The sequence below is a fragment of the Heteronotia binoei genome, chromosome 17 (genome assembly GCF_032191835.1).
Source record: "Heteronotia binoei isolate CCM8104 ecotype False Entrance Well chromosome 17, APGP_CSIRO_Hbin_v1, whole genome shotgun sequence".
Classification (NCBI taxonomy): Eukaryota; Metazoa; Chordata; class Lepidosauria; order Squamata; family Gekkonidae; genus Heteronotia; species Heteronotia binoei.
Genome location: NC_083239.1, coordinates 44,221,053 through 44,248,990, shown reverse-complemented (window position 1 = coordinate 44,248,990; position 27,938 = coordinate 44,221,053). Strand labels below are relative to the sequence as shown.

The 27,938-nt window shown below is 49.0% G+C and overlaps 1 protein-coding gene across 4 annotated transcripts in view; it reads right to left on the bottom strand.

The window, feature by feature from the left end:
• POU2F2 (POU class 2 homeobox 2) overlaps window positions 1–27,938 on the bottom strand; it is a 179,081-nt gene that overhangs the window by 17,865 nt on the left and 133,278 nt on the right. For 3 of the 4 annotated variants that reach the window (XM_060258671.1, XM_060258674.1, XM_060258672.1), the window contains 8 exons: window positions 23,234–23,299; window positions 16,414–16,448; window positions 16,031–16,087; window positions 13,502–13,615; window positions 10,598–10,798; window positions 3,894–3,999; window positions 3,633–3,724; window positions 386–547 (listed from right to left, as the gene is read on the bottom strand). In XM_060258671.1, the coding sequence (XP_060114654.1) occupies window positions 386–547; window positions 3,633–3,724; window positions 3,894–3,999; window positions 10,598–10,798; window positions 13,502–13,615; window positions 16,031–16,087; window positions 16,414–16,448; window positions 23,234–23,299 (833 nt within the window). The remainder of the gene's footprint in view (window positions 1–385; window positions 548–3,632; window positions 3,725–3,893; window positions 4,000–10,597; window positions 10,799–13,501; window positions 13,616–16,030; window positions 16,088–16,413; window positions 16,449–23,233; window positions 23,300–27,938) is intronic. The other variant, XM_060258673.1, reaches the window with a different exon arrangement.

Sequence of the window (27,938 nt, the reverse complement as noted above, 5' to 3'; positions counted from 1 at the left end):
AAGAGAATTATAATGACTATTTATTTTGTGCTGTATCCCTTCCTTCGGAGCTACTATCCAGAATCATGCTATAGAGTCAGAGTCTGGGAGGCTTAGGCAAAGAAACGGTCTACGTGGGACTTTATTTCCTTTAAATGATTGCCTAGTGTTGGATTTTGAAAACTGGGCTCAGACCATAGAGTTTGGCCCAAAAAGCAGAGCGTCGATGCGTGATGCCGCTAACACGATGACATCACTTCTGCATGACGTCATTGTGTTGAGAACGTCACCCGGGTATGTGCGTTTCCCCCACCAGCCAGCTGGCCGGAGGTGGGGAGAAGCCCTGAAAACCAGGGGACCCCCCACCCGGACCTGGGGACTGAGATCCCTACTCGGGGGCACGTACCTGTGTGAAGCCCAGCTTGATACGCCGCTGCTTGAAGGTGCGGGCAAACTGCTCCAGCTCCTCCAGGTCGCTGGGCTCCTCAGGGTGTGAAGGGGTCTCCAGGCATTTGGGTGGCTGCGCGTGAGCGAGGTGGGACTCGGGGAGGCCAGGCCGAGTCACTTGCTGCGGAAGGGGAAGAAGCCGCAGGAACAGTGATCCAACACCAAACACAACTCAAACATAACGACAGAACAGAACAGAACCCTATTGCTCCGGCCTTGGCCCATCCGCACCGGCTCCCAATGTGTTTGTGGGTACAATTCAAGGTGTGGACGTCAACCTTTAGATCCTGACTTTCTCATTACCTGGGCCAGTGGCTCCCAATCTTTTTGGCAACAGGAACCGGTTTTGTGGAAGGCAATTATTCCATGGACTGGAGGGGGGGGGGTGTTTGGTGCTGGGGTTTTGCTGCCCAAGCTGCCCCCCTCCCATGCCCTGTCCCTACCCCCCATGGAGGTCTTTAAATGGGGGGCAGAGGCTGTGACTGCTTCTTCCGTCTCCATGCTAGGCCAACCTGGAAATGGCCAGTCTGTCTCCCCCTCCCGTTTAAAGACCCCTGCTTTGCCAGCAACTTCTTGATCCTGCTATTTCTAGCCTCTCTGGCCCTCCGGAAAGAATTACCCAGTATTTGCTTGCTGATAAATCTGTCAGTATGACTGCATTAGTCGCTGAGTATTTGCTATTGTACTGTAAAAGGGTTACTCTATATCTAGGAAAAGGCAATGAGTATTTTATTAATTCTGTTTTTAGTATTTTTTTCCCCTCTCAGTGACATTGTCTTAATTGCTTCCTTCATTTTAGATCCAGTTTATATGAACATATGAAGCTGCCTTCTACTGAATCAGACCCATCAAAGTCAGTATTGTTTTCTCAGACTGGCAGCGGCTCTCCAGGGTCTCAAGCTGAGGTTTTTTACGCCTACTTGCCTGGACCCTTTTGGTTGGAGATGCCGGGGATTGAACCTGGGACCTTTTGCTTACCAAGCAGATGCTCTACCACTGAGCCACCATCCCTCCCAAAAGGTAATAACCCAGGCCTTGGTGGTTTAACAAGGCTTTGAGATTCCTTAGTCACTACAAGCGTCAACTACTTTAGCAAAGCTAGATATATTGTCATTTATTTGAACATATGAACATGTATGAACATATGAAGCTGCCTTCTACTGAATCAGACCCTGGGTCCATCAAAGTCAGTATTGTCTACTCAGACTGGCAGCGGCTCTCCAGGGTCTCAAGCTGAGGTTTTTCACGCCTATTTGCCTGGACCCTTTTGGGTTGGAGATGCCGGGGATTGAACCTGGGGCCTTCTGCTTACCAAGCAGATGCTCTACCACTGAGCCACCATCCCTCCCCTAAATACAGTTTGTATTTTTATTTATTATTTTATCATGCCATTAAAGGTCTTGAACTTGAACTTGACCTCTGCGGATCCCAGGCAGGCGTAAGGGGTGGCGGGGCTGCTCTGCCTTGTTCTGAGGCTGCCTCCCCTGCGCTGCCTCTTTCATCCACCCGGGTCCCGGACGGGCAAAAGGGGTGGTGCGGCGCCTCTGCCTTGCAGCCTGGTTGCTAGCAGGCCACAGATCGTTACCGGTCCATGGTCTGGGGGTTGGGGACCCCTGACCTAGACTTAGCTGATCTGGCCATGCTGATCCATGCTTCTGTAACCTCAGGGCTGGATTACTGCAATGCGCTCTACATGGGGTGTCCCTTGAAGACAGTCCAGAAACAACAACCGGTCCAGAACGAAGCAGCCCAACTGCTGGCAGGGACTCGTCACCAGGAACATACGTTGCCTATTTTGAAACAGCTACATCGGCTGCCAGTCTGTTTCTAAGTTCAATTCACAGTGCTTGGTTATGACCTTGAAAGCCTTTCACGATCCAGGACCCATGTATTCAAAGGACTGTCTCCTTCCATACGTCCCTTTGTGTGCCAGCTACAGTCATTTCATTAGGAGGTCATTTATTGGTTCTCTCTCCACTTAGGATGGCCTGTCTGGCCTTGACCAGGGCCTGGACCATTTCCATCATGGCTCCAGCTCTGTGGACTGGGCTTCCTGAAAAGGTGAGAAGGGCCCCCTTCAGGAAGCACTACGAAGCCTGCCTTTTTGCCAGGGCTTTTGAAGGAGTTTGAATTGTCAGGTATAGCTTAAGTCAGGGGTGGCCAAACTGTGTCTCTAGAGCCACATGTGGCTCTTTCACACATATTGTATGACTCTCAAAGTCCCCAAATACCCCATCAGTTGGCTTGGAGAAGGCATTTTTAAATTAAAGTTGCTTTCTTTCCACCTCTTCCTCCTCTCTATTTTCCTTCCTTCCTTCCCATCCTGCATCTTTCAAACATCTAATGTTCATGACTTGTAGCTCTCAAACATCTGATGTTTTATTCTATGTGGCTCTTATATTAAGCAAGTTTGGCCACCTCTGGTTTAAGTGGTGGGGACAGAGGGAGAGATTTGTGGTTTGCTATTTTATCTTTCTTTTTTTGGTTGGGGGTGTTTTAATTTTATCATAAGCCACCTTGGATCAAGAAGAAAGGTTGGATATAAATGTTTCAATAAATAAATAAAATGATTCAGAACCAGTATACCAGAAGAAGAAGAGACTGGATTTACACCCCACTCATAACTACCCAAAGGAGTTTCATAGAGGCTTACAATCGCCTTCCCCTTCCCCTCCCCACAATAAGCACCCTGTGAGGTAGGTTGGGCTGAGAGAGCTCTGACAGAACTGCTCTTGAGCAGAACAGCTTTGAGAGAACTTGTGGCTGACCCAAGGTCACTCTAGTAGTTGCATATGGAGGAGTGGGGAATCAAACCTGGTTCTCCTAGATAAGAATCCATGCACTTAACCACTACACCAAACTGCCTACTCCACACATAACCTACCCAACCACTACGGTCATCTTCTGAGACCCTCTTTGGGTGCCCCTATCTTCTCAAATTAAGTAGGTGACAACCCAGGGAAGGGCCTTCTCAGTAGTGACACCGGAATTCTGAGTAAGGTTGCCAACCTCCAATGAGGAGCTGGAGATCTCTCGGAATTACAACTGATCTCCTGACAATAATTTCCATGGAGAAAATGACAGGTTTTGGAGGATGGCGGTAGACCCTTCTGAAGTCCCTCCCCAGGCTGCAGCCTGAAATCTCCAGGAACGCCCCAGTCAGGAGACGGCAACCTTCTGAAGCCCCGCTTTGCTCTTGCACTCACCTGTGCTGGGAGCCCTGCTCGAGGCTGGTTCGGCAGGAGGCTCCCGGGGTTTTGCTGAGGTAGCTGAAAGAGATTTGGTGTCGGGAGCAGCCCTGCCAAGAGAAAGGAAGCGAATGGCTCAACAACAGTCGGGAGAGACTGAGCGCCAGCTTGCCCCACAAAGCCCTGCTCTGTAGCTTGGTTGGTTCATCCTCGAAGAGAAAAACGCATCTTCCAGCCAACGAGGAGGGGGCATATCCCAAGCACCCCCCTCCTTCTTACCCTGCTGTCCCTGCTGGGCCTGTGGTAGCAGGAACTGGGCAGGCGGCTGCAAGTGATGCCCTGGAACGAGGACCAGCTGCTGGAGCTGGAGCAGTTGCTGAATGTCCTGGGGAAGGAAGGAAAGGAGAAGGGGGGCTGGGTAGAATCACAGCAGAAGAAGAATTGCAGATTTATACCCCGCCCTTCTCTCTGAATCAGAGTCTCAGAATGGCTTCCAATCTCCCCCCACAACAGACACCCTGTGAGGTGGGTGGGGCTGAGAGGGCTCTCACAGCAGCTGCCCTTTCAAGGACAACCTCTGCCAGAGCTATGGCTGACCCAAGGCCATTCCAGTGGCTGCAAGGGGAGGAGTGGGGAATCAGACCCAGTTCTCCCAGATAAGAGTCTGCCCTTTCAAGGACAACCTCTGCCAGAGCTATGGCTGACCCAAGGCCATTCCAGCAGCTGCAAGGGGAGGAGTGGGGGAATCAAACCCGGTTCTCCCAGATAAGAGTCCCCGCACTTAACCACTACACCAAACTGGCTCTCTGCAGAACCACAGAAGTGGAAGGGACCTCCAGGGTCATCTAATCCAACCACCTGCACAATGTAGGAAATTCACAAATACCTCCCCCCTCCACACACACACACCCGGTGACCCGTACTCCATGCCCAGAAGATGGCAAAAAAAGCCCCTCCAGTATCCTTGGCCAAACTGGCCTGGAGAAAAATCACTGCTTGACTTCCAAGTGGCAATCAGCATTTCCCTGGGCATGGAAGAAAGGGCCATGAGAACTAAGCACCGATGCAACGCTTCCTGCGCTCTCTCTCAAGATCTGCCCAAGTTCACATTGAACATTTCCTAGCAGCCGAACTGATTTCCGAACAGATATCCCACCCCCCCACCCCCCCAACACACAAACTACCAGTGAAATCCTAGGAACTGCCATTTAGGATGGCACCGAGAAACATTCTTTTGCCCCCTCTCACAAAACTGCAGTTCCCAGGATCCCCTGGGGGAAAGATGCGTGCTTATGCGTGCTGTTGAGTTGCAACCGACTTACAGCAACCCCAGCTGGAGGCCTCCAAGGCAAATGAGAAGCAGAGGGTGGGTTGCCCTTCCCTTCCTCTGCAGAGTCCTCCTTGGCTGTCTTCCATCCAAATACCAGCTTTGCTTAGCTTTCGCAATCTAAGGAGACCAGGCTATGCCGTGTCGCCCTCCCTCCAAGCATGCCAATTGGGTGAGCATCTTTCTGTTCTCTAGAGCAGCCCTACAGTACTTTGCCACCCAAATCAGGCACTTTAGGAAAGGAAAGGAAAGGAAAGCTTTTAAGTTAAGGCACATGGGAGGGTTAGGCAACGGATGGCCCTAAACCAGGGGTGTCAAACTCATTTGTTATGAGGGTCGGATCTGACATAAATGAGACCTTGTGAGGCCGGGCCATTTGTGTATCTATTTAAGATTAGGTAGCAGAGATATAAACTTTAAAAATGACATAGACAAACACAATTAAAGGTTTTTTGTGTTTTTTTTAAACCCTTCAGATAAAAGATGCTTAAAACATTAGCACTCAGTGGTTTTAAAGGTGCTTTCTTTGTATTTCTTCTAAGGGATCCAGGGAAGTGGACAAAGGAAACTCTGGCTCTTTCCTTCCTTCCCCAGGGGACCAGGAAGGGGAGGAGCTTCTGCCAATAGAAGGAAGAGAGGCTTGGCTCAGTAGCTCTGCTGGGCGATTGAGAGAGCCTGGCAAAGAAAACTATACCTCTCTTCCCTTCCTCCCTGAGGAAGGAGCCTCAGCCAATGGAGGTTTTGCTCTTTAGCTCCTGTGCAATTGAGCAAGACTTGCAAAGCAAACTGTGATTCAGAAGGAAGCAGATGACAGCCAGTTGATCGGAGGCCTGATAGGAGCCCTCTGGGGGCCTGATTCAGCCCTTGGGCTGCATGTTTGACACCCCTGACCTAAACTGTCCAGCATCCTAGGCAAGGCTAACTTCCGGTGCCCCCCACTGATAACATCACCAAGTCACATGGGGAGCACCCAATTTGGTACCCCCAAAAGGTTGGCACCCTAGGCAATCACCTAGCTTGCCTAGTGGTAGGGCCCGCCCTGGGGTAAGTGGGGTGCTAGAATAAGCAACAGGCAAAGGGAATGGCAGGCAAAGATTTCAATGCAGGCTCATTGCTGCCCCCAGCTGCTGACCAGCTGGCCGTTGGGAGGAACGTACCAGTAGTGGAAAGAGGCCGGCATTACAGAATCATAGAGCTGGAAGCAGCCATACAGGACATCTAGTCTGGAAGGGGGAGGCAAACTGTGGCTTGGGAGCCACATGTGGCTTTTTTACACATATTGTGTGGTTCTTGAAGCCCCTGCCACCCCATTGGCTGGCCTGGAGAAGGCATTTGTCTCTTTAAATCCCTTTAGCCAGCCAAGCCAGCTGGCAGTTTGGAGAATGCATTTACAGTTGCTTTCTTTCCCTCTCCCCTTCCTTCCCCTGATCTGTTTTCCTCCCTCCCTGTCTTGTGGCTCACAAACATCTGACGTTCATGAGGTAGGTTAGGCTGAGAGAGTATGACTGGCCCAAGATCACCCAGTGAGCTTCCAGGGCAGAGTGGAGAATTCAAACCTGGATTTCCCTGATCCTAGTCCTACATTCTAACCCAGTACACCAGACTGGCTCTTTGGCTGTTCTACTGCAAACCAACACGACTACCCACTGAAACATTCTTCACATTAAGATAGATCCAAATAGGCAGCCGTGTTGGTCTGAAGTAGTAGAACAAAATAGGAGTCAATTGCACCTTTAAGACCAACACAGTTTTATTCAGAATGTAAGCTTTCGTGTGCGCGCACACTTCTTCAGACGAGGAATGAAGTATAGTAAGCAGAGCCACATATAGCTAGTGGGGTTTAGAATGCCAAGTGGTACAAAGTTAAAAACCAATAGCAGAATAGCAAAATTAACAAATTCAGAAAACCTTTGATCTGGGTTGCATTAGCGTGGGAAACCATAAAACAGTAACATGTCAGAATGTGAGAATGCGTGTTAATTATTCTATTGTTAATAAACCTGGGTCAAAAAGAAGGCATTTCTTTCCCAGAAGTTTTTCCTGTCCAACTAATTTACCTTTTAACATGTAACACAAATATATACATCATTCTGGTTTGCCATTAGGAAAAAATACATTAAAATATAGTGGAAGATGGGTTTAGTATACGTAATGAGATAAACAGCCGATATCCCTTGTTTGAGTATGTCACTACAAAAGCATTATTCTGATACACTGTCCTAAAAGAGAAATACATTGGAATACTGTGGATATATCGCCATACTTGGTGAAAGTGGGTTTAGCATATGTAATGAGATAAAAAAACAAAACAACATCTCTGTTCAGTCCTGGGGAGGTTCTGCTGGGCTGAACAGGGATGTTGCTTTGTTTTTTTATCTCATTACATATGCTAAACCCACTTTCACCAAGTATGGCGATAGATAAGAACATAAGAACATAAGAGAAGCCATGTTGGATCAGGCCAACGGCCCATCAAGTCCAACACTCTGTGTCACACAGTGGCAAAAAATTTTATATACACACATACACTGTGCCTAATAGCCACTGATGGACCTGTGCTCCATATTTTTATCTAAACCCTTCTTGAAGGTGGCTATACTTGTGGCCGCCACCACCTCCTGTGGCAGTGAATTCCACATGTTAATCACCCTTTGGGTGAAGAAGTACTTCCTTTTATCCGTTTTAACCTGTCTGCTCAGCAATTTCATCGAATGCCCACGAGTTCTTGTATTGTGAGAAAGGGAGAAAAGTACTTCTTTCTCTGCTTTCTCCATCCCATGCATTATCTTGTAAACCTCTATCATGTCACCCCGCAGTCGACGTTTCTCTAAGCTAAAGAGTCCCAAGCGTTTCAACCTTTCTTCATAGGGAAAGTGCTCCAGCCCTTTAATCATTCTAGTTGCCCTTCTCTGGACTTTCTCCAATGCTATAATATCCTTTTTGAGGTGCGGCGACCAGAACTGCACACAGTACTCCAAATGAGACTGCACCATCGATTATGGGGCATTATGATACTGGCTGATTTGTTTTCAATTCCCTTCCTAATAATTCCCAGCATGGCGTTGGCCTTTTTTATTGCAAACGCAAACTGTCTTGACATTTTCAGTGAGTTATCTACCATGACCCCAAGATCTCTCTCTTGGTCAGTCTCTGCCAGTTCACACCCCATCAACTTGTATTTGTAGCTGGGATTCTTGGCCCCAATGTGCATTACTTTGCACTTGGCCACACTGAACCGCATCTGCCACGTTGACGCCCACTCACCCAGCCTCAACAGATCCCTTTGGAGTTCCTCACAATCCTCTCTGGTTCTCACCACCCTGAACAATTTAGTGTCATCCGCAAACTTGGCCACTTCACTGCTCACTCCCAACTCTAAATCATTTATGAACAAGTTAAAGAGCATGGGACCCAGTACCGAGCCCTGCGGCACCCCACTGCTTACCGTCCTCCACTGCGAAGACTGCCCATTTATACTCACTCTCTGCTTCCTATTACTCAGCCAGTTTTTGATCCACAAGAGGACCTGTCCTTTTACTCCATGACTCTCAAGCTTTCTAAGGAGCCTTTGATGAGGAACTTTATCAAAAGCTTTCTGGAAGTCAAGGTAAACAACATCTATTGGGTCTCCTTTGTCCACATGTTTGTTCACCCCCTCAAAGAAATGTAACAGGTTAGTGAGGCAAGATCTTCCCTTGCAGAACCCATGCTGAGTCTTCCTCAATAACCCGTGTTCATCAATGTGCCTACTCATTCTGTCCTTGATAATGGTTTCTACCAACTTTCCCGGTATTGAAGTCAGACTGACTGGCCTGTAATTTCCCGGGTCTCCTCTGGAACCTTTTTTAAAGATGGGGGTGACATTTGCTACCTTCCAGTCCTCAGGAGCGGAGGCAGATTTCAATGAAAGATTACAGATTTTTGTTAGAAGATCCACAAGTTCAACTTTGAGTTCTTTCAGAACTCTCGGATGTATGCCATCCGGACCCGGTGACTTATTAGTTTTTAATTTGTCTATCAGTTGTAGGACCTCCTCTTTTGTCACCTCAGTCTGACTCAGGTCTTTCAATACCCCTTCCAAAATTAGTGGTTCTGGGGCGGGCAAAAAGTTCTCATCTTCCACAGTGAAGACGGAGGCAAAAAATTCATTTAGCTTCTCAGCCATTTCCCCATCCTCCTTCAGTAATCCTTTTACCCTATGGTCATCCAAGGGCCCCACTGCCTCCCTGGCTGGTTTCCTGCTTCTAATATATTTGAAGAAAGTTTTATTGTTGGTCTTTATGTTTTTTGCAATATGCTCCTCATAGTCCCTTTTTGCCTGCCTGATCACAGTCTTGCATTTGATTTGCCACAGCCTGTGTTCCCTTTTACTAATCTCACTTGGACTGGTTTTCCACCGCTTAAAGGAGTCCTTCTTACCTTTTACAGCTTCCATTACTTTGTTTGTTAACCACGCAGGCCTTTTCTTATGCCTGTTTGTGCCTTTCCTAACTTGTGGTATGTATTTTATCTGAGCTTCTAGAATTATAGTTTTAAATAGCATCCAAGCTTCCCCAAGGGTTTTGACCGTATGTACCTTTCCTTTCAGTTCCCTCCTCACATGCCTCCTCATCTCAGTGTATTTACCCCTTTTAAAGTTAAACGTGGTTGTGGCGGTCTTTTTGGACAACTCCCTATTTATACAAATGGTGAAATCAATAACATTATGGTCACTGCTCCCAAGTGGCGCAATCACTTTTACATCTCTCACCAAGTCTTGGGCATTACTTAGGACCAAATCCAGGATCGCCCCACCCCTGGTAGGTTCTGAGACCATCTGCTCCAAAGCACAGTCATTGAGAGCATCAAGAAACTCAATCTCTTTCTCTCGACCAGAACACATACTGACCCAATCAATCTGCGGGTAGTTAAAATCACCTATTACGACACAGTTTTTACGTTTAGCTGCTATCTTTAAGCCTTCCATCATATTATAATCATCCTCTCTCTTTTGATTTGGTGGGCGATAACAAACTCCCATAGTTAAATTTCCTTTTGGGCCCTCTATTTCAACCCAAAGCATTTCTAAAAGTGAATCTAATTCTCTGATCTCAGTCTTACTGGACCGTATATCCTCTCTGACATACAGAGCCACCCCACCTCCAACCCTTCCCTCCCTATCCTTCCGATATAGCTTATATCCAGGAATCACCGTGTCCCACTGATTCTCCTCATTCCACCAAGTTTCTGAAATTCCCACAATGTCTATGTTTTCTCCCAACACTAAACATTCCAATTCACCAATTTTACTTCGAACACTTCTAGCATTTGCATACAAACATCTATAATTTCCCAGGCGAGCTAGGCCCGCCACCTTCCTCCTGCCGCAGATCCACAGTATTCCAATGCATTTCTCTTTTAGGATAGTGTATCAGAATAATGCTTTTGTATTGACATACTCAAACAAGGGACGTCGTTTCATGATAAAATCTGGCCGATTCCTGCAGGCCATGTTTGCAAGCGGACGTCCCTTCGTAGGCTTTTAAGTCTCTAGTCCTGCGACTGACGAGCAAGTGCAAGGGCTGGACGTGGCGACGTGGCCACCGTGCGTGCTCTCAGGCAAGTAGGACCCGTTCCTCCTCTTCCCACGGGGGGCCTCTGGTGCACAAGCCCTTACCTGTGCAGTGAGCTGGATTGGTTGCGACAGAGCAAGCTGCGGCGTCTGGGGCTGGTTCTGCGGCGCTGGCAGCTCGGTCCCAGACTGCTGGGAGGAGGCGGCGGCGACGGCAGCGTTGGACTGCTGCACGGCGGCTGCCAGGAGCTGCGCTTGGGCTTGCTGCAGAAGCAGCTGCTGCTGGGCAGGCATCAGCGCCGTGAGCTTGGGGGGGGAGCAGGGAAGGGACACAGCGAGGGCAGCGGGATGAGCCAGGGCAGGGGGGGAGGCAACCGAGCCCAAAGAGGAGGCGCAGGTGAGAAAGGAAGGAAAGGAAGAAGACGGGAGAAGAGAGGCATCAGGAAGAGACCGAGGATGGAGCAGGTTAGTTGCGTCATTCCCCCTCCCCGCCAGCAGAGGCACTAGAGTACTCCCAAGCAGGTAAGCCAAGCAACAGATCCCTCTAGGTCGCCAACTCCTTTCCTCACAGGGGTTCCTATGCTTATAATGCACAAGAAACAAGGAGAGGTCCGCCAAATGGAAGAGGCCTTCACATTAGGGGTGCCAGCCCCAGGTTGAGACATTCCTGGAGATTTTAGAGATAGTTTGGGGTACGAGAGGAAGCTCAGCATAGTATAATGCCCTTCAAAGTGCTCATTTTATCCAAGATAATGGATTCCTGTCGTCTGGTGATCAGGTGTAACTCCAGGTGATCTCCAGGCCCCACCTGGAGGCTGGCAAACCAACTCTGGGTTGGGAAGTTCCAGATAATTTGAGTGTGGAACCTGACAGAGGAAGAATTTGGAAAGAGGAGGGGGCTCAGCAGGGATGCAATACCTTATACAGCAGGGCTTTTTTGTGGGAAAAGCCTGGCAGGAACCTATTTGCATATTAGGCCACACCCCTGACCTCACTATTGTGTCACACAGAGCTTTTTTGCAGAAAAAAGCCCACCAGTAACTCATTTGCATATTAGGCCCCACCCTCTGACATCACCAGTTTCATGCAGGGCTTTTTAAAAAAGAGAGATCCCATCAGGAACTCATTTGCATATTAGGCCCCACCCTCTGACATCACCATTGTTTCATGCAGGGCTTTAGAGATAAAGCCCAGCCGGAACTCATTTGCATATTAGCCCCCCCCCCCGGCATCATCGTTTCACGCAGGGCTTTTTTTAAAGAGAAGGCCCAGCAGGAACTCATTTGCATATTAGGCCCCAGCCTCTGACATCACCATTGTTTTATGCAGGGCTTTTTAAAAAGAAAAGGCCCAGCAGGAACTCATTTGCATATCAGGTCACACCCCCTGACATTGAGCCAGGCGGAACTGTGTTCCTGTGCATTCCTGCTGGCGGGGGGGGGGGGGGCAGCCCTGCTGTAGAGTCTTCTGTCTGAAACTGCCATTTTTTTCCAGGGTTGAAAAAACAAACAGAAACACTGTGATGCCTTGCAAAGTGCATATTAATTGACCGATTTCAGTATGACAAAGTCACCATTTGTTTATAAAGTCCATCAAATAAAGAGATCAATATCCAGTTCCTCTGAGAATTTCACAGCAAAAACCCCCTCTTCCTAGAGACCATGCAGCTCTGCGGTGCAACAACGGACTCATCCAGCTCTCAAGACTGTTTCAAATCTTCATCAAAGTCACCTTCTAATGAAGAGCCAATGCTCTTATCAGTATTTTGTGTGCATGGCCTCAAAGAAGAGGGGGGTTTTGCTGTGAAATCAACAAAGGAACTGCATACTGATCTCTTTGTTTGATGGACTTTATGGATGTTCCTGAACAAATGGTGACTTTGTAATATTGAAATCCAGGGAAACGGGTGGTGGAGCTCAATAGCATATGCTGCCCTGCAGCCAAAAGCAACCCAATGCAAGAAAGGAGAGCGGCAGGCAAGCGAGGCCTGCTTGGGCTGACAAGAGATCCAGCCAGCCCAAGCAGGCGTCGCTCGTCTGGGGCTCTCCTGGGCCACCTCCCCCCAAGTCAAAAGGCCAGCAAGCCACCCGCCACACACAATCACATAAGAAGTGGAGAAAGGGTGCCGTGAGCTTCTTCAGGGGTTAATGAGAATTAGGGCATGGCAAAGCCCCTGGTGGCTGGCTGGCTGCCCACTCTCCTAATCCAGGGATTGTTATGCAGCTGCACCAACTATTCAATGGACGAGGTAGGTGGGGAGGAGGAGGGGGAACCCTCAGAAAGGTTTAGGATCTGAGGCCTGTTGAAGTCAATCAATTAATTTGCACTTTACAATAAGAAATTAGAGTGTTTGTTCGTTGTTTGTACATCATGAGTTCTGATTGTTATAACAATTTTCTCCAGGGGAACAGATCACTGTAGTCTGGTACTTTCTAACCGGAGATGCCGGGGATTGAACCTGGGACCTTCTGCATGCCAAGCAGATGCTCTACCACTGAGCTACAGCCCCACTTCGTGGCAGGCTGAGGTCTCTCATATCACCTTTTACCTGGTCCTTTCTAACTGGAGATGCTGGGGATTGAACTCGGGACCTTCGCATTCCAAGCAAGTGCTCCACCACAGAGCCATAACCCCACGAGCCCCTGGTCTCACCACCTGTTTGGGTTACCAACTCCAAGTTAGGAAATTTCTCAAGCTTTGGGGTGGACCCCGGGGAGGGCGGAGTTTGAGAAGGGAAGAGCTCCACCCTCTCCAAAGCATTTTCTCTGGAGGAAGAGCAGTTGTGATTCCCGGAGATCTCCAGGCCCCACCTAGAGGATGGCGACCCTATGATTGAGGGCTTGTGTTTTCTCTCTCTGCTGGGCTCCAATTCACCTCTTGAGGTCAAACGGGCTTCAGAACTCTCCATCCCAGAATCATGTAAACCGCACCCACACCCACCCACGTTGTATTGGTTCTCACTCCACAATTCTGGAACCGCTTCTGCCAAGCGAAGCTGCCTCCACTTACCCCGGCCAGCTGGCTGCCAGCTAACATAAGCTGGGCTTGGGGTAGATGCGGCTGCTGGGCTGGGGGAGCCGGTGCCGGTGCTGGAGGCATTTCTGTGGGGTCTTCGGCTTTGATCTGGACAGGGGAAAGCAAGAAGGAAAGGGAAAGAGAATCACTCCAGTTCGCCAGGGTTTTTTTGGTAGAAAAAGCCCAGCCGGAACTCATTTGCATATTAGGCCACACCCCCTGCTGCGACCCTTGTTTAACATAGGGCATTTTGTAGAAAAAGCCCAGCTGGAATTCATTTGCATATTAGGCCACACCCCCTGATGTCACCCTTGTTTACCTTAGGGCATTTTGTAGATAAAGTCCAGCTGGAATTTATTTGCATATTGGGCAACACCCCCTGATGTCACCCTTGTTTAACGCAGGGCATTTTGTAGAAAAAGCCCAGCTGGAATTCATTTGTATGTTAGGCCACACCCCCTGATGTCACCCTTGTTTACCTTAGGGCATTTTGTAGAAAAAGCCCAGCAGGAATTCATTTGCATATTAGGCCACACTCCTGACACCAAGGCAGCCGGAACTGTGTTCCCGTGCATTCCTGCTCAATAAAAGCCCTGCCGGTTCCCTTTCTGATAGACTCAATAGGACAGCACCCACCTGCTCGTCACCTCTCTCTTTCCCAGGACCCAGGCTGGGTTATTTTTAGAAACAGAGGTCACGGCTTCCCTTTGCCGCCCGCAACCTCTCCCCAACCCCCATCCTTCACCTAAAGGACGCCACCTTGGTCTCAGCCACCTGCCTGGGGGGGAAACTAAAAGAGGAAGTCGCAAGGTTTTCGCAGGGCTAGGAGTACCGAGCTTTAAGGGCAGCTGTAAGAAATTCACAGCCTGACATAGAATTACAGAATCACAGAGTTGGAAGAGACCTCCGGGGTCAACTAGTCCAACTCCCTTGCCCAATGCCCTACCTCCAGGGCTTTTTTTGTAGCAGGGACTCCTTTGCATATTAGGCCACACATCCCTGATGTAGCCAATCCTTCAAGAGCTTACAGAGCTCCTAACACAAAACCTACTGTAAGCTTCAGGAGGATTGGCTATATCAAGGGTGTGGCCTAATATGCAAAGGAGTTCCTGCTACAAAAAAAGCCCTGACTACTTCTCCCCCCCCCCCCCGCACATACACACACACTTCCCCAGTGACCCGTGCTTCATGCCCAGAAGATGGCAAAAAACCTCCAGGATTTCTCCCTGGACAAACCGTCCTGGAGAAAAATGACTTGCTGACCCCAAAGTGGCAATCAGCATTTCCCTGGGCGTGTAAGAAAGGGCCACGAGAACTAAGCCCTGATGCAACCCTTCCTGCCCTCCTTAAGATCTGCCTAAGTTCACAAAATCAGCATTGCTGTCAGATGGCCATCTAGCCTTCGTTTAAAAGCCTCTAAGGAAGGAGAGCCCACGCCCTCCCGAGGAAGCCTGTTCCACTGAGGAACCGCTCTAACGCTCAGGAAGTTCTTCCTAATGGTTGAGCCGGAAATTCTTTTGGTTTCATTTCAGCCCCTTGGTTCTGGTCCGGCCTTCCGGGGCCACAGAAAACAATTCCGCACCATCCTGTGCACGTCAGGGGTGCAAAAAGAGGGTGGCAGCTCAACGGAGCTGAGATGTGGCCACGCTACTTGGCAGGACTCACATCCACTTTGCGTGGAGACGGACAGATGGAAAAATTCTGCGGACCGACCAATCAGATGCTGCAACTGGCGTCAATCATGCTCCCTAAGCACGTTTTTACACGCTCAGCCTGCTGCTGATGTCAGCTGCTTTGGAAGGACCGGGAGCTCGGCGAGGCACTGACATCCCGCCCACTGACCACCTACCCCAGTATCTCTCCGGCACATCGACCGGGCGGCTTCCTGTTTTGCAGCCGAGCCTGGGGCGCTGGGAATTCCCCCCAGGGCAGGCCTTGATTCAAGAGTTCCTATCGCACCGATAACCAAAGCGTGAAGCAGCCCACGGCCCTGCCCCACCTACTCACTGCTCAGCCTCTCTCTTTCATGTGTGCAAAGCGCTGCGCTGGAGGGGAAGGCGGTTCTCCCAGGCCGGCCCAGCAGCCTAAGCGAAGCTCAGCCAAGAGGGTGGCACCACTGCAAAGATGCTGACAGAGCGCTCGTGTAACAGATAAGGCCAGGGGTCATTTTATAGAAAAATAGGTGGTGGAGGTCATTAGCATAGGTGAATCTCCAGGCCCCACCTGGAGGATGGCAATCCTACCCCATCCTTATAAAAAGAGCAGCAAAGTGCAGGGTGGAGGGATAACAATTCTGCAATCAACTGGGAAGCGCTGTCTCCCCCTGGTGGCTGCACTGAGTGCTACAGGAGGATCATCCAACTGGACATTCGCAACACTGTGTGAATAGGAAGGGGAGACCGCCCCCCCTTCCCCACACACATGCATATACCAGCTGCCTTTCAAGTCTGGAAGCGAAATGGGGCACACCCTTGCGGGCAAAGGCAGAATTGGCAAGTGGGTTTAGGGGAGGCCGGACCTTACCTTGCTGCCCGTGCTGGTTGGGGATGGGGAGAACGGGGATGGTTTGCTCTGCTGGGTCTGAAATTGGAAAAAGAGAGAGAGAGAAAGGAGGTTAATGTGGATCAGGTTGGGAAATTCATGGAGCTTTGGGTGTGGAGCCCGGGGAGAGTGGTTCTTAGAAAGAGGAGGGACCTCGATGGGGCACAATACCATAGAGTCCACCCTCTAAAGCAGCCATTTGCCCCAGAGGAACTGATCTCTGTAGCCTGGAGATCAGCTGTAACTCTGGGACAGCTCCATCCAACCAGCCGGCATCCCTAAGACCGAGTAAGTGCGCCTGCCATTCTTGCCCACAGCTTCCTCCCCCTTCCCACCTTTCAAACCTCCTGTCCAGCGTTTCTCACCTGGTGGTTTGTGTCAGGTCCATTTCTTTCTGTATCTGGAACCGAAGGAGAAAAGCACATCATGAGTCTTCCCCTCCCTTCACCGCAACCCTTCTGCCTTCCTTTGGCACTCCCAATGGTTTGTGGGACTTCAGTTCTGGCCAGCGTTCCCTCTAAGCTGATTTAGCGTGAGCTAGCTCACAGATTTTTGCCTTAGCTCAGGAAGGATGGCCCCAGAGCACAATAATTTATGATGTAGCTCACAATTTTAATGCTGGTAGCTCACAAAGTAGAATTTTTGCTCACAAGACTCTGCAGCTTAGAAGGAACACTGAACTCCTGACCATAAGGTTTTCTTACAATACTGTGTACAGATGCAATACTGTGTACACACGCATGGTATCATACAGAGACATGACCGTTGGGGTGTGGATTCCTGCAGCCACGACTTGAAGCCTATGCATGAAATCTTCCCAGAACAGCAGGCCAAAGGATGAACTGACCTGCTAAACAATTTGACCAAGTTTTCTCCTCTTCAGCCCTGGCCATTTCTCCCTGCTTTTCCTCTCTTTCTCCTGCCCTGAAAGACCCACTCCCCCCCCCCCCCCGAACTCCTAGAGCCAGTTTGGTGTAGTGATTAAGTGTGCGGACTCTTATCTGGGAGAACCGGGTTTGATTCCCCACCCCTGCACTTACAACTGCTGGAATGGCCTTGGGTCAGCCATAGCTCTCGCAGAGCTGTCCTTGAAAGGGCAGCTTCTGTCAGAGCTCTCTCAGCCCCATCCACTTCACAGGGTGTCTGTTGTGGGGAGAAGATATAGGAAATTGTAAGCCGCTCTAAGTCTCTGATTTAGAGAGAAGGGCAGGGTCTAAATCCGCAGTCGTCTTCTTCTTCTAGAGCGCCCCCATATCCATTATGTAATACTCCACCCCTGCTTCCTTGTCCCAAGGACTTCCAGCCTATTTATTTTATTCTTTCAAGGAAGACAATGTATGAAGCCCCCAACCCTTTTTGCAATGAACCTCTAATGCAGATTCGGCTGAGAAAAGGGATTTGAACCAATTCATGGCAGAGTAGGAATTTGGGGATCTTCCAAATCCCGAATGGCCTCAGTGCTTGGTGATGGTGAAAAGTGCCCACAAGTCACAGCTGTCTTGTGGTGACCCCATAAATTTTTCATTGTGAAAGATATTCAGAGGTGGTTCATGATTGCCTGCCTCTGCTTAGCGACCTTGGACTTCTTTGGTGGTCTCCCATCCAAGTCCTAACCATGGCTGACCCTGCTCAGCTTCCAAGATCAGGCTAGCCTGGGCATCCAGCTTAGGGAACAAGAGGAACAGAGGAGGTTTGCCATTGCCTGCCTCTGCAGAGCGACCCTGAACTTCCTTGGTGGTCTCCCATCCAAACACTAACTAGGGCCAACCCTGCTGAGCTTCCAAGAGGTGATAAGATTAGACTAGCCTGGCCCATCCAGGTCAGGGAAGACGGACAGAGGTGGTTTGCCATTGCCTGCCACTGCATAGCAACCGTGAGCTTCCTTGGTGGTCTCCCATCCAAGGTTTAACCGGGGCGTCCCTGCTTAGCTTCTGAGATTCCACAAGACTGGGCTAACCTGGACCATCTACGGTAAGTCAGGGCAAAGATGGACAGAGGTGGTTTGCCATTGCCTGCCTCTGCATAGCAACTCTGGGCTTCCTTGGAGGTCTCCCATCCAAAGTTTAACCAGGGCCAACCCAGTTTAGCTTCTGAGATCTGACAAGACTGGGCTAGCCTGGGCCATCTAAGTCACAGCAGAGATGGACAGAGGTGGTTTGCCATTGCCTGCCTCTGCATAGCAACCCTGAGCTTCCTTGGTGGTCTCCCATCCAAGGTTTAACCTGGGCCATCCCTGCTTAGCTTCTGAGATCCAACAAGACTAGGCTAGCCTGGGCCATCTAAGTCACGGCAGAGATGGCAGAGGTGGTTTGCCATTGCCTGCCTCTGCATAGCAACCCTGGGCTTCCTTGGTGGTCTCCCATCCAAGGTTTAACCGAGGCCAACCCTGCTTAGCGTCTGAGATTCCACAAGACTGGGCTAGCCTGGGCCATCTAAGCCACAGCAGAGATGGACAGAGGTGGTTTGCCATTGCTTGCCTCTGCATAGCAAACCTGGGCTTCCTGGGTGGTCTCCCATCCAAGGTTTAACCGGGGCCAACACTGCTTAGCTTCTGAGATCCGACAAGACTAGGCTAGCCTGGGCCATCAAAGTCATAGCAGAGATGGACAGAGGTGGTTTGCCATTGCCTGCCTCTGCATAGCAATCCTGAGCTTCCTCGATGGTCTCCCATCCAAGATTTAACCTGAGGTATCCCTGCTTAGCTTCTGAGATTCCATAAGACTGGGCTAGCCTGGGTCATCTAAGTCAGGGCAGAGATGGACAGAGGTGGTTTGCCATTGCCTGCCTCTGCATAGCAACCCTGGGCTTCCTGGGTGGTCTCCCATCCAAGGTTTAACCGGGGCCATCCCTGCTTAGCTTCTGAGATTCCACAAGATTGGGCTAGCCTGGGCCATCTAAGTAACAGCAGAGATGGACAGAGGTGGTTTGCCATTGCCTGCCTCTGCATAGCAACCATGGGCTTCCTTGGTGGTCTCCCATCCAAGGTTTAACCTGGGCCAACCCTACTTAGCTACTGAGATCCAACAAGACTGGGCTAGCCTGGGCCATCTAAGTCAGGTCAGAGATAGACAGAGTTGGTTTGCCATTGCCTGCCTCCGCATAGCAACCCTGGACTTGCTTGGTGGTCTCCCATCCGAGTTCTAACCAGGGCCAACCCTGCTTAGCTTCTGAGATCAGACAATATTGGGGTAACCTGGGCCATCCAATATTGGGGTAACCTGGGCCATAGCTTACTTGACGTCAATACAGCCCTGTAGTCAGACATTTTGGGGTGGGTGGGGGGCCCAGGGGATAAAGTTTTGGTTGATGGGGCTGTGGGGCTTGGCTGCTTCTTCCAGCGGCCAACTGCCCGTCCCCAGCTCTCTCTCTCTCCCCTGCTCTCTCTTTCTCTATCGCTGCCTCCTCTCTCTCCCCTGCTCTCTCTCTCTGTTGCAAAAGTCAGCGCATGCTCTCCTCCCGGGGTCCCCAACAAGCGTCTGCAGGCCCCAGGGCGTGCAGGGGTGTAGCAGGCAGGTGGGCTGGGGGAGAATGGAAGGGGCCTGGCGGGAGGGCTGGGCCAAGCTCCCCCTGGCGGCCAGTGCTGGAGGTGAGCCTGGTGGCAGCAGGAGCAACAGCTGCTGCTGCTGTCGGCTCAGTCCCACTCACTCTCTCCGCCCACTTGCAGCACTGTGAGACACGTCACGGCCTTCCCCCGGAGCCAGCAAAAGCAGGCAGGTGCTGCCGCCGGAAAAACATAAATGGACGCTGATCAGGGCCGGAGGGGTGGTTTTGTGGGGGGAGAAATAGCCTGGGAATGAAGGGGTCCTACAGAGTGAAGGGGGGTTTACATGGAATGGCCTGGCCCCTCCCAGCCCCCCCCCCTCCATAGCTACAGGCCTGCCTCAATACAACTCAGTATTCAGAGCCAGGCTGCCGCGGTTGTGTTAAGAAGCGAGCACTCTGTTAAATACCTAGATCAAAGCATCTACATGCTTTAGTTCATTAACGATGATGCTTCTGTGAAGCTTCGGGAAATCTGCCACTACGTTTAATCAAAGCAGAGAGCTTAGTAAGCGCCAAAACGTCGGACGGCGCAGACGAGTACTTTGAAGCAAGAATGCCTGAAGGAGATGGGAGCACTGATAACGCAAGCAAAATTCAAAGCATATCTGGGATTTAATGCAATTTTTAAAAAATCAAAGTCTGGTCTCTACAATTAAGATATATTTAGAGTCCATTCTCTCTCGTTGGCTGCCATTTTACATGGCGTGCGACGTACTCCAAAGCAGGTCGACTCAGCAGAGCTTATTCCTAAGAAAGCAGTGTTAAGATGGCACCGTTGTTCTAGCCTTATGGAACCAATGTGTTTTGTATCTGCGGGGCTTATTTTGTATCAGGAGCTCCTCTGCATATTAGGCCACACCCCGCTGATGCAGCCAATCCTCCAAGAGATTACAGGACTCTTATTACAGAACCTACTGTAAACTCCAGGAGGATTGGCTACATCAGCGGGGTGTGGCCTAATATGCAGAGGAGCTCCTGCTACAAAATGAGCCCATTCTCAGTTGATATTTTCTTTCCTCCTAATGGAAATCCGCCTGGAGAGGTGGGTTTATATGTTTGTGACTGTTAATGTTACTGCTTTCATTTTTTGTTGAAATACAGCAGGTTCTCTGAATTGCACATTTCTTTTTCTTTTAACTGAATGGTTCTAAACCCTCTTTTATAAATTGCAGAATGCAAGGAGATTTTTTTTTTTAACCTAAAACGCAATTCCTAAATTTTATCTCTTTGTCCTATACTAGTGTGCCCAACAGAATGGCTCAAAAGGCGGGGCTCTGCAAATGAAGGAGTGTGCTTGTTTCTCCATAACTCCCATGGAGTGCACACTGACTTAAAAAAGGGAGAAAAAGTCCCCTCTGACCACTCAAAAAAGTTATCGCAGGAACTATGGAACAGGCTTTTTTGTAATTGACTAACTGTGTGTATATTCTTATTGAGCATTGGGAAAGCTGTTTTTTAAGAACATAAGAGAAGCCATGTTGGATCAGGCCAATGGCCCATCCAGTCCAACACTCTGTGTCACACAGTGGCCAAATTTTCTCGGGTGCGTTTTGTAATATTTGTTTTTCTCTTCATATATGTATATGTATATATGTATGTATATATATATATATATATATATATATATATATATATATATATATTTTAGTTCCAGATTACTGAAGTATTTTTGATCAGAGGAAGTTGGCATCGAAACGTAAATTCTATCTGGGAAACGTGTTATCAATTATACTTCTCACTCGTCTTCGAGTCTTCACTACGCTGCAATATCGTTCTTTTGAGAGTTACACAATAACAACTTTGTTCCTCCACAGAGAGGTCCACATGTCAACACTGCTATATTATAGCAACCCTTTTGGGTGGACTCTTGAAGTGACTTGGTTTTCTATATGATTTGTGTTTAAATGTTCCTTCGTAAATTGTGAGCTTGTAAGAATAAGCTTAATGCGTTAAATGCCTACACAGCTTTATTAATCCGCCTTGAAGTAAATGTATCTTGGCATTAAGCCTCTATAATTATTGTTGTTATTTGATAAGTCTTAGGAGATTTGTTGAGAGAATTCACACCTCGTGACCACGGTCTATACTAGGACTCTAAGGAGAGAGGCAGGTTAACTGTATGGGAAATATCCTGCTATATTTCACTGAGTTCTATGGGAGGAAAAAAAGCATACTGGCAAACTAGGAGGGGAGATGAAGCAAGAATGAAGATAACACTTCCCCTTCTAGAGAGATTCTCGCAACATGAATCCATGTGCACGCACCTATCCATCACCTCCGAGGGTCAAATGTTTTTAGGAAGTGGGTGGGGCCAGGTAGGGCTTTTGTCCACTGAGGCTTCTGATTGGTTGTGCTGATTTTTCAAAACAATGCTTTGGCAGCACCTGCCACCACAACACAAGGATTTCTGTACACAACACTGTACTTCTGAACAACACTGTATTTCTGAAGTTAAGCTGCAGCGATCATTGTGTGGCTGGCTCGACCACCTGCGGCAGTCATGTTGCGGGCGGCAGCCATTGTGTTGCTGTGTACAGTTCCCATTCACCTGCTCCTGGTGGGGTTTCCCCCAATTTCAGGACTTCCCACCCACCGACATGGAGATGGCCAGCGGGGGGTGGGCTGCCCCTAAAGAACTCCATTGTCACCCGATGTGCCCAATGTGATGACATCACCTAGCAGTGACGTCATTGTGCCAGGTGCGCCTCACAGGGACTCTCTACAATTTGGGTAAAAAACTCTATGGTGCCATAGAGTTTCTACCCAAAAGCTACAGAATCCCCCGTGCAGCATCCCAGCATGATGACATCACTTCCAGGTGATGTCATCGCTATGCACGCATGAAAAAAATTCCCCTGCCGGCAGCCAGGTAAGACCTGGCAACCCTATTGCTATGCCCACCATGCCATGTCAGAACTACAAATGCACCCATCAGCTCACAAAGGCTGGGGACCAGGCCATGCTGGTTAACCTGTGAACAGTGTTCCCTCTAAGCTGAGTTAGGGTGAGCTAGCTCACAGTTTCTTAGCCTCCTGCTCTCACATTTTTGTCTTAGCTCAGGAAAAATGGCCCCAGTGCAAACTAACGTATGCAGTAGCTTGCAACTTTTATACCAGTAGCTCACAAGGCTCCACAGCTTAGAGCAGGGATGGCCAAACGTGCTTAACATAAAAGCAACATAGAATAAACATTTCTGAGAGCTGCAAGACACGAACATCAGATGTTTGAGGAGGGAGGGAGGGAGGGAGGGAAGGAAGGAAGGAAGGAAGGAAGGAAGGAAGGAAGGAAGGAAGGAAGGAAGGAAGGAAGGAAGGAAGGAAGGAAGGAAGGAAGGAAGGAAGGAAGGAAGGAAGGAAGGAAGGAAGGAAGGAAATGAGATGGGAAGGGAGCGGTAGAAAGAAAGCAACTTTAAATGCCTTCTCCAAGCTGCCAGCTGGTGTGGCTTGGAGAAGTGATTTAAAGAGAGAAATGCCTTCTCCAAGTCAGCTGACAGGGTGATGGGGGCTTCAAGAGCCACACAATATGTGTGAAAGAGCCACATGTGGCTCCTGAGCCACAGTTTGGCCACCCCTGGCTTAGAGGGAGTATTGCCTGTGAATAATAACTTTAAGTCTTCATTCCCTCCCTGCTAGGCATTGCTACCTGTGTGCTCCTCTTGCAGGTCCAGTCGCGCCTTCTCCAGCTCCAGGGGCTTAGACATTCTTATTTCTAAGAGAGAGAGAGAAAAGCGGGGGAAGGGGTGAGAATTTAAACCCTTCTTGGAACCTAAGATCCTGGTTCAGCTTCCCTCCATCCACTGGCAGGAAAGTCTATGGCTTCTCTACCGATCCTATTTCAGGAGAATTTCAATGACAACTACCTTAAACTGAATGGGTGAGAGAGACCAATGGGACCATGACACAACGCAATATACTTTTAATACTTATATAACTTTTACCTAAACAATCATATGCCACCAAGTGTTAAATTTCACAATAGCCACGGTCCCAGATTCCAAAATAATCCTCGCCCCCCCCTCTCCTCAGTCATGCTGCTCTGTCTAGAGCCAGTCAGGTGGCCATTCTGAGACAAATTTTCTTCAAAATACACCACTCTGGACCCGTCTGTAGAAGTGGCCAAAGGGAAGAGCCTCTAGGATGGAGAGGTTTTCTTTTGTTTCCTGGCTGATGCTATGTTTCCCAAGAAGTTGTGTGAACCAGTTGTTAGGGCAACAGATGTCAGTTTTGATTGCTAAATAGAAACTCCAAGTCCAGGAATAGGACATCTTGGAATAACACTTGCTGGGAAGAAACAACAGAGAAGAGCGCTGGTCTTCCAGCCCTCCTTGTCAGCATCTGGCAGGGCACAGCTGGAAACAGAATATAGAGTTCGAAGGAGCTTTGACATCACCTAGCAAGTCTCTCTCTCTCTCTCTCACACACACACACACACACACACACACACACACAGAGGTCTGGATAGAATTATGCAACAGGGAAATTTTGTACCACTTATTTGCCCTCCCTGGCAATACATGAAAAATTGCTAAACATAGTTCAAATATATTTCCTCAAGAGAGCACTTATATTATACTGGAATAATTTTTGCGGTCTTTCCCATCACCTCCTGCCTGGCCCTTTTAACTGGAGATGCTGGGGATTGAACCTGGGACCTTCTGCATGCCAAGCAGGTGCTCTGCTACTGAGTCACAGCCCTTCCACCATAAACTGCGAGTGTTCGGCACAATAAAAGTGCAGATCTTTTCCCCCTCCATGTCTCATGCTGTTTGGATTATCACATACGGTCTGGTGGCTTCCCAAGGTCCACAAGCAAAGCAAAGCAAAGCAGCTATTGGCTAATGCCAGTTACAACGTCAACCAAGTTACTCCACCCTTTCCCTGCATCAAGCTTGTAACATTCGCACTTCCTCCTGTTATTGTATTAGAAGGCTGTACACTTCTCAGTTCTGTACTGGGCGCATGCAGAGATATGTGAGAAGAAGAGGGGCAGGGCAGCGATCGTATACTTCCCTTATAGTCTTTCAACATTGTTAAGTTATTGTTAATTCATGTCCCAGGGAGAGGCCCTCTTGACTGTCCCATCAATCAAAGAAGCTGGTCTGGTGAGCACACAAGACAGGGTCTTTTTGGTGGCCACCCCACAATTATGGAAAAACTGTTCCAGGGAGGAGCACCTGGCCTGCTCACTCTCCTTCTTCACAAGGCAGCTGAAGATGGTTTTATTTTGGACTGCATTTGATTAAAGCAGACGGCTGTGAGACAGCTGTCACCCCATTGGTCGCCAGGATCGATTCGGCTGATCTGGCTGACAAATCAGTAGGTTCTAGAACAAATCAAGCCGGGACTCTCCCTAGATGCTAAAATGACTAAACTATTGTACTTTGGTCCCTTTATGAGAAGACAAGACTCAGTGGAAAAGACAATAATGCTAGGAAAAGTGGAAGGCAGCAGGAAAAAAGAAAGACCCACCATGAGATGGCTTGACCCCATCAAGGAACCTGTGGCCCTCAGTCTACAAAACCTGAGCAAGGCTGTTAACGATAGGACGCTTTGGAGGTCAATAATTCATAGGGTGACCATAAGTCGGAAGTGACTTTACAGCACTTTACACACACACAATCTACACTTTGAGCTCCATAGGGGAAAAAGGCGGCTAATGAATGATTTAAATTAATTAATAAATAATTTCCCTCCACCACCCCAAGTACACAGGACTTTGAAGCACCAATACCAGAACAGAGATGGCCAAACTTGCTTAATGTAAGAGCCACACAGAATAAACAGATATTTCAGAGCTGCAAGACCTGAATAAATACTACACACACACCTTTTTTAAAAAAAAAAACCCTCTTCATATTTCCTTTTCACAGAAAGATAAAGAACATATATACGTACTTTACAACATGACCATGCTAGAAGGAGTCTTTAAAAAAAAGCTGGGAATAACAGTCCCCATAAAACCAGTATAGGGAAAGGTTAGGGGATTATATTTTGGCACCTGCAAGGAGAAGGAAACACACATTTACCATATAAATCACTGACCACTATTTGCATCATTAAGCAGCTCTCTTTACCTTGACACCAAGGTTAGTAAATACAGCCCTTAAAGAGCCATGAATCTAAGGGGGAACCCTTCCAGTGGCTCCCTTGGCTCTTGCACGCTCTTTCCCCACTCTAGGTCTCTGGGTGACATCTGAGGTGATGGAGAAGAGCTTACAAGCCTGCCTATTTCCCCCTCCTTCCCTGCTTCATACACAACGGAAATGATCACCTACCTCATGACTCAGAAGCTCCCTGAGGTCCCAATGCTAAGCACGCTTACTTTTGAGTAAACCTGCATTAAGTGCCTCCTCGACCTGCAGGAGCTGCACACTATGTGTGAAAGAGCCCCATGTTGCTCCCGAGCCGCAGTTTGGCCACCCCTGTACTAGAACTAGGATAGAATAACTTTAGAACTAAGAAAACCGGAGTTTTTGGGATGGGGGGGAGTAGTCTGGAAAGGCCCAGTGCATCTGGGGCAGGCTCAGCTTTTCCCCTAGTCGTTCAAACCAGAAAGTGAAACCTAGGAAATGGAGCCCTATACCACCATAGCCACCAGGCTTCCCCAAACTGGAACCTGGGGGAGGGAGAGGGAGAGGGAGGGGGCGGAAGGAATGAAGATCTTGGTAAATACCAATTTCAGGCCCTAGCTTCAAGACCTTCCATGCCTTGACAGATCAACACACCTAACAGAGACCCCATCAACAACTGTGGCAGCGGAGAAGGCAGCCAAAAAAAGGCACCCAGTCTATGGGTCAGCAGACAGTTCCAGGTGCCACAGGGGCAGGTACGGTTGCCAATCCCCAGGTGGGGGCAGGGGATCCCCCGGATTGGAGGGCCCCCCCCCCCGCTTCAGGATCATCAGAAAGCAGGCGGAGGGGAGAGAAATGGCTACTGGGAACTCCATTATTCCCTATGAAGACTTATTCCCATAGGAAATAATGGAGAATTCATTTGCAGGTATCTGGGGCTCTGGGGTGTGTGTGTTTTTTTAGGTAGAGGCACCAAATTTTCACCATAGCATTCAGTGCCTCTCCCCAAAATACCCCCCAAGTTTCAAAAAGATTGAACCAGGGAGTCCAATTCTATGAGCCCCAAAAGAAGATGCCCCTATCCTTCATTATTTCCTATGGAAGGAAGGCGTTAAAAAGGTGTGTGATTGCTTTAAATGTGATGGCCAGAACTCCCTTTGGAGTTCAGTTATGCTTGTCACACCCTTGCTCCTGGCTCCATCCCAAAGTCTCCTGGCTCCACCCACAAAGTCCCCAGATATTTCTTGAATTGGACTTGGCAACCCTAGGGGCAGGTCTCATTTTGGGCAGGAGCTCACAGGAGCAGAGCTCCAGAACCTCTAAATTGTATTGTTCTTATTCTTTCTTACCCCCCCCCCCCGTACCAATTTCTTGCTTCTGGCGCCATTGTTCAACTCACCAGTGAGAGTTTTGCTGAACTCTAAGATTTGACAAACTTTCTAATATTTCTCCCCACAAAAAATGAGAAAATAACCAAAACATATAAAGCAGACCGATGGAAATCCTGATCATGCTACTGTGACCACACAGGAGAAAGTAACTGAAAAAGTATGACGAGTGTAAGGTTTTCTTATGACAATTCTAATTCAAGAAGCATTTTAAGGTAGATGCTGAGCTGATGTAATTGAGTACGCCTTCCGGTGATGTCAGGGGTGTGTGGCATATGAATAAGAAGACGACTGCAGATTTATACCCCGCCCTTCTCTCTGAATCAGAGACTCAGAGTGGCTTACAATCTCCTGTATCTTCTCCTCCCACAACAGACACCCTGTGAGGTGGGTGGGGCTGAGAGGGCTCTCAGAGCAGCTGCCCTTTCAAAAACAACTCCTGTGATAGCTATGGCTGACCCAAGGCCATTCCAGCAGCTGCAAGTGGAGGAGGGGGGGAATCAAACCCGGTTCTTCCAGATAAGAGTCTGCCCTTTCGAGGACAACCTCTGCCAGAGCTATGGCTAACCCAAGGCCATTCCAGCAGGTGCAAGTGGGGGAATCAAACCCGGTTCTCCCATATAAGAGTCTGCCCTTTCAAGGACAACCTCTGCCAGAGCTATGGCCGACCCAAGGCCATTCCAGCAGCTGCAAGTGGAGGAATCAAACCTGGTTCTCCCAGATAAGCGTCTGCCCTTTCAAGGACAACCTCTGCGACAGCTATGCCTGACCCAAGGCCATTCCAGCAGCTGCAAGTGGAGGAGGGGGGAATCAAACCCAGTTCTCCCAGATAAGAGTCCGTGCACTTAACCACTCCACCAGACTGGCTTATATGCAAAGGAGTTATGCA